Source organism: Myxocyprinus asiaticus, chromosome 22 (assembly GCF_019703515.2).
Source record: "Myxocyprinus asiaticus isolate MX2 ecotype Aquarium Trade chromosome 22, UBuf_Myxa_2, whole genome shotgun sequence".
NCBI classification, from domain to species: Eukaryota; Metazoa; Chordata; class Actinopteri; order Cypriniformes; family Catostomidae; genus Myxocyprinus; species Myxocyprinus asiaticus.
The window spans coordinates 17,576,682-17,584,655 of NC_059365.1; the positions used below are offsets into that span (position 1 = coordinate 17,576,682).

A 7,974-nucleotide genomic window follows, 5' to 3' on the forward strand; every position below is an offset into this window, starting at 1 on the left:
CTCAGACCTCATTTTAAAATATTGTTTTGCATAATCTTGGACCAAGGGTGTTAAATAGTTTGAGGGAGGTAGCATATGAATTCATTGTAATTTGATATTAAAAAATGAATCAACAACTTTTTTGTTTTTCTTTGCCACTGTGGTCTTTGGCATGTTCAGTGAGGAGTTTGTAAGGCACTATTCTTTGTAAAGCTGATTTGGAACAATATGTATTTTGAAAAGCGCTATACAAACAACTTCAATTCAATTATTATGATTTTAAAGTAGTTAATTACAATAACTGCATTACCTCCATGCTGAAAAGACCGGTCGCCCAGCCCGGTCAGGTTGGTGTTAGAGGGGTTTTGAACACTTTTTTTAGCTGGTCAGGCTGGTCTTAGCTGGTCTAAGCTGGTCAGGCTTGTCTTAGCTGGTCTCCCAGCCTGGCAAGCTAAAAAGTGTTCAAAACCCCTTTAAAACCAGCCAATTGACCAACCTGACTTGGCTGCGCCACCAGCTAAAACCAGCCAACCAGTTTAGGCTGGTTTTATCTGTTTGTTTGTTTGTTTGTTTGTTTGTTTGTTTGTTTGTTTGTTTTTCAGTATGGGTAGGCTATTTTGGTGGAAACCGTGATTACCATGGTACATTTTTGTAAGGGCCTCCTCTCTATCACTCTTAGTCTTTCTTTATACCACAGACACACATACAGGACATTCATACAAATCGGTGCCTTTTAAGTCACAGTACAGTAAGTTATGGTAGGCTATTTATATAATATTTACCCAATTACTATCTAAGGGTTTGCTAAAAATAAAAAATACTATTTGTAATTTTACACACTGCTGTGGGCATACAAGTCGAAATTTAAATGAATGAAATTATTTAAATTTATTGCACTATAGTATCATTTTCTCATCTCTCCAGAGATGCACATCAAACATCTTTGACTAAAATAAGTGCAAAATCATTGGATTTCTATATTTTTTCTAGACAATTAGGTGTTTTGCATTACATTCTCTCACCAGTCTGTATTCATTTGTGGTAAATGTGTCATTTTAACACTGATAGTAGAGGATTTTGTGTCCCTTGAATCACTGTTCACCCTGTTATGTCATGATGCTGTGATCTTTAATTAAAGATCTATTTTATGAAATGACATCATGTCACACACTGGATATGACATCAGCCATTCAGCAAAATAATGTTGGAGCTATTTGAAGTGTGTAACTCTTCAGTTTTATTTAAAGTATGTTTTCCTTTATTTTGTGATGTTGTTAGTCATATGTGGTCAAGCATGACTTGTGTCCCTTATTAACATTTGTAAACAATGACTTTATCAATGAATAGCTGCAATGTTTATGACATGTTATTACAGACTATTTTCTTAACACATCAGTAAAATTCCAGTAATTTTATTTTATTTTTATGTTGTCTTATATACACTGATCAGCAACATTAAAACCACCTGCCTAATTTTTTTCGAGGTCCAAAACAGCGGCAACCTTTTTTTCTCACCACAATTGTACAGAGCGGATATTTGAGTTACCATAGACTTTGTCAGTTCGAACCAGTCTGGCCATTGTCTGTTGACCTCAATCATCAACAAGGCGTTTCCATCCACAGAACTACTGCTCATTGTTTTGTTTTTTTCTGTTTTTTTTTTTTTTGTTGTTGTTTTTTTGGCACCATTCGGAGTAAATTCAAGAGACTGTTGTGTGTGAAAATCCCAGGAGATCAGCAGTTACAGAAATACTCAAACCAGCCCCATCTGGCACCAACAATCATCCATGCGATTATCTAATCAGCCAATCGTGTGGCAGCAGTGCATAAAATCATGCAGATACGGGTCAGGAGCTTCAGTTAATGTTCACATCAACCATCAGAATGGGGAAAAAATGTGATCTCAGTGATTTGGACTGTGGCATTATTGTTGGTGCCAGATGGGCTGGTTTGAGTATTTCTGTAACTGCTGATATCCTGGGATTTTCACGCACAACAGTCTCTAGAATGTACTCAGAATGGTGCCAAAAACAACAAACATCCAGCGAGAGGCAGTTCTGCTGAAGGAAATGCCTTGTTGATGAGAGAGGTCAACAGAGAATGGCCAGACTGGTTCGAACTGACAAAGTCTGTGGTAACTCAGATAACTGCTCTGTACAATTGTGGTGAGAAGAATAGAATCTCAGAATGCTGTACTGAGATGCTGGTTGGTGCTGTTTTGGCGGCACAAGGGGGACCTACACAATATTAGGCAGGTGGTTTTAATGTTGTGACTGATCGGTGTATATATATTTAAAGACTTAAAGTTGTGTCCTCAAGTTATGTGTCAACCTTGTTATCATCACAACTCCCTTTAATTAAAATAATGTACAATTCCATAAATTAAAAAAAAATCTTAAAAACACTCTTTCATTATGACATCATCATCCTCTCAGGATGTGAACTCTACAAGTACAAAAAAGTGTCTCCTCTTTTTGTTTTTCACGTTATCTTGTATTTTGCTAGGTTTGTCAGTTGTTTCCTGTACCATGATTTTGTACAGAAAACAACTGATAATAAAAAAGTGGATATTTGTAGAATTATCATCTTTACATTTTCTTTCTTATAAACACATTGTAGGGTAACTTGACTAATGACTTAAAGGAATATTCCGGGTTCAATACAAGTTGAGCTCAATAAACAACATTTCTGGCATAATATTGATTACAACAATCCTTTTCTTTTAATAAAACAAAAATTTGGGTTCCAGTGAGTCACTTACAATGGAAGTGAATGGGGCCAATCCATAAACATTAAAATACTCACTTCTTAAAATTAACTGTGTTAACATGATTTTAGTGTGATGAATCCGCTTATTAACCTTTTCTGTGTAAAGCCAATTTTACAACTTCGTTGCATGACAATGTAATGTAATCAAACCCTAAAACCCTAAAATGACAGTAAACAACTTAACAGCTCAAATAATACATGAGTTTCAACAGAAAAATTAATGTAAGTGCTTTCATAAAATAATAAGCTTCAAATTTCTGCCTTTAAACCCTCCAAAACATTGGCCCCATTCACATCCATTGTAATTGCCTCACTGCAACCCAGTTTTTTCCTTTTTTTTTTTTTTTTTTAAAAAGAAAGAAAGAAAATTTGTTGTTTTTATTTTTATTTTTTGTGGTTATCAAAATTATGCCACAAATGTTGTCGATTGAGCTTAACTTGTATTGAATCTGAAATATCCATTTAATGAACAGTAAAACGGTCTGCCCTGTTACTGTCAACCCTGTTACTTTTTTTAAAGGCATAGCTATATCATATATTCGTAAAATTACATTTAGCTTGAGATGGCACAGTGCAATCTCTTAACACTTAAAGACATTCTTTGTCTGATAGAATGTTTAAAAACTTTGAAAACTTAGGCTACTTAAAAATTCACCTTTTTGAAACGGAAAAGGCACTGATTTAGTAGAATGACCCCATATATTTATAAATATGTTAGCTACATATCAGTCACAGACCATGTAGAGGCTAATTTTACCCTCTGAATGTCAACACTGTTATTGTCCACCCTGACACGGGCCACTTAGCTTGACCTTTATGATTTATACAGTCTTTAACATGTCCCTTTAGTAATGAAACATAAAGATACTTGTAAAATGTGTTTTATTTGTCAAAATATTTAAGGCACCGAATTGTAGTAATGACACGCACATAAACGAACACACATGCACTCGTTCAAGTTTCAACTTTGATTTTTAGGAGACTTGAGCGCAAAATCTCATGGCAGGAACAAACTGATGGCCCCGCCCACAGAACACACAGCTCTGCACCTGCCCCGCGCGTCTACCAGCCTCTCACTGCGTAAAGCACTTCCCACAACAACACAAACAGTACCTGCTGCTGTCTCATACCTGCTCCAGATTTATTCATGAACATGACTCAGAATACACCACTGGCCACCACGTGGATGAGAGCAGAAATTAAAGGACTTGTTTAACTTTTCTGCACAAAAAGTCAGTTATTTGTAGTGATTGTACATTTCTTCCCCACTGGATATTTTTTACATACTCTACAGGAGTCAAGTCTTATTTCATATGCGCTCAGCATGGAACCACTGTAACGTACTCAAATGGATATTACTCGTCGTAACTTACAGCATTGGACGGTTGCGTCACTCACTTAATCAAGTTTATCTGACAGATCTTGGTGAATAGGAGATTTGTAATGGCAGCTATTGGAGAGATCGGGACGTTTTTACAGAGCCTGGAGGGTTTCGGACAGATCGGATCACAGTTCTTTTTACCACCTCTTGGAGAAAACCTCGGCTTGTTGAACGACCATTTAGTTCCCGCAGAGAGACTGTCACGGAGCGCCTCCGCAGATTTCGCCCACTTGAAAGGGATCCTGCGGAGAAGACAGTTGTACTGCAGGACTGGATTTCACCTTGAAATACTCCCGGATGGCACTGTGCAGGGCACGAGAAAGGACCACAGTCGTTTTGGTAATTTACTACTTTAATTGTTCAGCATTTTTGATTTGTTAGAAAAGAAAGGGAACCATAATATTATGAGCTCGACCTAAAATTGTAACGTGTGTGTAACGTTGTACTCTGGGGTAACCTGCAGTTGTTAGCTCAGTTATCTATTTTTACATGATCTAACACATACAAAATACTTTTTTTGGTGAACCTAATTTGTCAGGCTGGTTTATTTGGAAAACCATTTAATTTAGATGTTACCACATTAGACATTTTTTAGGTTACCTGACAAACTTTTTTTACATCATATACCTAAAAATGTGCTTCATGTGGTAACACCTAAATTACTTGTTTTGATTCTAGTCAAAAATATTATAGAGGCTACCGTGCCTGAGTCAACCTAAATGCATTAGGTTGCACCAACAAGACAAATTTTAAGGGTAAGGTCAGAATTAAATATCTCCTCAAGGTAACAATTGCAGGTGACCACTTTTTACAGAATAGGCTAATTGTGTTATATATTTTTGGGGGGTGTGCATAATAGAGAATGGAAATGCATTGCTGTTCAAAAAGCTTTCTCACAATATGAGTGTTTAAAATTCAAAGAACATCACTGGAACTATTGATTTATTCTTCTCCAGGTATTTTGGAATTCATAAGCCTCGCAGTTGGATTAATAAGCATCCGAGGAGTGGACAGTGGTCTTTACCTTGGAATGAATGACAAGGGAGAACTTTACGGCTCTGTAAGTCGACCATTACTCCACGTCTTTGACTTTTTAAGCTCATACTATTACCACCATGTTGCATGGAATGATACTGAATGTTTGCTTTTTTCCTTTTGTTGTTTTTAATTGAGCCCAGCAGATGGCACATATGTTTTATGTCTCCCTGTTATGAATTAGAAGGGTATTGCATTACTTAATTCGTATGTTTTTATTTTTCCTAGGAAAAACTCACTGCCGAATGTGTCTTCCGTGAGCAGTTTGAGGAGAACTGGTACAACACATACTCCTCTAATCTATACAAGCATGGGGAGAGAGGAGCACGATATTTTGTGGCTCTGAACAAGGATGGCACGCCACGTGATGGGACAAAATCAAGGAGACATCAAAAATTCACACACTTTCTTCCAAGACCAGTGGACCCTGATAAAGTTCCAGAACTTTACAAAGAGGTGCTTGGACACAGTTGAGACTATTAGTCAAATTTAAGGGATGTTAGAAAGATGCCCAGTTTCCACTCTTCACGTGGAGGAGGTGATAATGGTTGGCCTTGGCCACAGTGTCCAAGCCATAAAGAGATGTGAGAAGTGAATAATATCTGCTCTGGAAATGCATAGGCCAGTACTGATGGTGAAGAATACAGTCACAAAAGACTCCAAAAGTAAGAACGTCAAGATGCAGGTGGTGTCCTGGTTGCTTATATGGTTCTAAATGAGCCCATACAAAGATATAAATCTTAATGAAAACTGACTAGTAGCATAAGATGTCCATGAAAACCTATGCAAAGATTTGGACGTTTTAACATGGTGCTGCTATGCTGTGCTCTGGAAATATTCAATATGGGTTAAGAAGGACTTGAAGGAACAATGCTTACGTGATGCTCAGAGATGACAGAACTGGGACAGTGGAGAACAGAGATGCCATCTCACAAGATCTTATTTATACAGTTCTTGATACACATAGGCTATTTATTGTATGTATTTATTTATTTGAAAATATAAATATATATTTTTACATCTTAAAGTAGATTGTTTTTATTAGACATATCAGTAGAAAGTGTGTTGAAATATTGACAAACTGTTCTCTTTATATGATGGAAACTGTAAGTTACTTATGATCTCTGCTGTGATATTATGGAGGGCAAGAAAGATTTCCAGTTTCAAATGTATGAAGAATGCCACAAGACTTTGTGATTTTTATAGATTTGTTTTAAACATGGTTTCCCAAAAATGGCATGCTGCACATTACATTTTACAGGCCATTAAATCAAGTATTATCAAAAATGATTGTTTTGTTTGGTATATTTTCATAGTTCTGACATGATTATTATAAGTTATAAATAAGTAACTGGCAATGTAGCCTTAAATTCTGAAACTATGGCTTTGAAACTACAGGTTTTGTTGAGCACCAAATTTAAGAAGAAGAAGAAAAAAAGAAAGAAAGCAAATCAACAGTGCCTTCTTTTTCTAAGCTGCCATTTGGCCGCTCATCAGCATCAAAGTTCTTCTTGGAGACCTTCTCAGGTAACAGCTACACAATGATTGAATGATTTAAAGTGAGTGAAATAAACCTTGACCTTTTCTTTTGGGTCAAACCCCTAAGTTGTGAGTAATCTCTGTTGATGCTTAGTATTGATACTCAAATTGTCAGCAAAGGTATAAATGGTGGGCATTTTTATCAAGATGAAAAAAGTTTCCAAAAATAGTTTCCAAATATCGAAAGAAGAAGAAAAAAAAAAAGAGTACCAGCATTTTTACATTAACCCAAGCAAGACACGAGCAAGATGATATGAGATTTAGATACCCTGGGCTAAACCATTGTGAATGTTGTTCAATGGCTGAATGAGCCATTTCCACAACAATGACTAAAGAGGCACATCTACTGTATATACAGTTTCCACAAGGGATGAGAGGACATTTTATTTTGAAGCATGAAGGTTATGGTCTATGATTTCAGTTTCTCTGTGATGGTGAGCCAGGGTCTGTCTTAATAAGGGAGTTTACCTATAACTTTTTGCCGGTGTTACAATGTGGGATTTTCCCCATCTCAAAACCATAGAGAGCTTGTTAACAACAGGTATATGAGGGTAGAGGATGAGTGTCAGTACATGGGCTTCAGACCATGAAAGGCTAAAAGATGAACACCTTGAATATGAAGGTTAACTTCTGAACAATGAATTACATCTAAAGCTAAAATGGCAGATTTTTGTACAGTACACTGATTTTACCAATCATATGTTATGTTTAAAGGGAAAGTTACCCATTATTTACTGACGATCATGTTGTTACAAACTTTTTTGATTTTCTTTCTTCCATGGAACACAAAAGGAGATGTTAAGCTGAATGACAGCCTCAGGCACCATTCACTTTTATTGTATCGAAAAAAGATGCAATTAAAGTGAATGGTGACTGAGATTAACATTCTGCCTATCATCTCCTTTTGTGTTCCATGGAAGATTTTTATTTTATTTTATTTTTTACAGGTTTGAAAAAACATGAGTGTGAGTATGACAGAATTTTTCTTTTTAGATGTACTTTCCCTTTATAACATATAATGACACATACAGATCTTCATAAATAATTTCATGCTATTAATTGCATTATTTTGTGAAACATTTTATCTTTAGCCAATAAAAATATATTCACAATGTTTCCTTAAGTTTCAAAATATTTTGCTAGTTTTGAGCAAATGTCAAATAAACTATTGGGTCGTCACTTTAATGGAAGAGAGTTTGCGTCACAAAATACTCCCTGGCAATTGAAGAACCAATATTTTGCTGTCTTTCTGGACTGAAATAGATGCCTTT

General features: G+C 36.0%; 1 protein-coding gene across 1 annotated transcript; it reads left to right on the plus strand.

Annotated features, from left to right (window-relative positions):
• Positions 1-3,920: 3,920 nt before the first annotated feature.
• On the plus strand, positions 3,921-6,385 carry LOC127413009 (fibroblast growth factor 20-like). Its single transcript, XM_051649784.1, has 3 exons — positions 3,921-4,468; positions 5,086-5,189; positions 5,393-6,385. Exons 1-3 carry the CDS (start codon positions 4,192-4,194, stop codon positions 5,636-5,638), a joined length of 627 nt encoding a protein of 208 aa, XP_051505744.1. The 5' UTR covers positions 3,921-4,191; the 3' UTR covers positions 5,639-6,385.
• Positions 6,386-7,974: the final 1,589 nt, after the last annotated feature.

Excerpts from the sequence above, each read along its gene's own strand:
- LOC127413009 (XM_051649784.1), top strand. The coding sequence starts at position 4,192 with ATGGCAGCTATTGGAGAGATCGGGACGTTTTTACAGAGCCTGGAGGGT. Across the intron at positions 4,469-5,085 it reads AAAGGACCACAGTCGTTTTG|GTATTTTGGAATTCATAAGC; the intron begins GTAATTTACTAC and ends ATTCTTCTCCAG. Across the intron at positions 5,190-5,392 it reads AGGGAGAACTTTACGGCTCT|GAAAAACTCACTGCCGAATG; the intron begins GTAAGTCGACCA and ends TATTTTTCCTAG.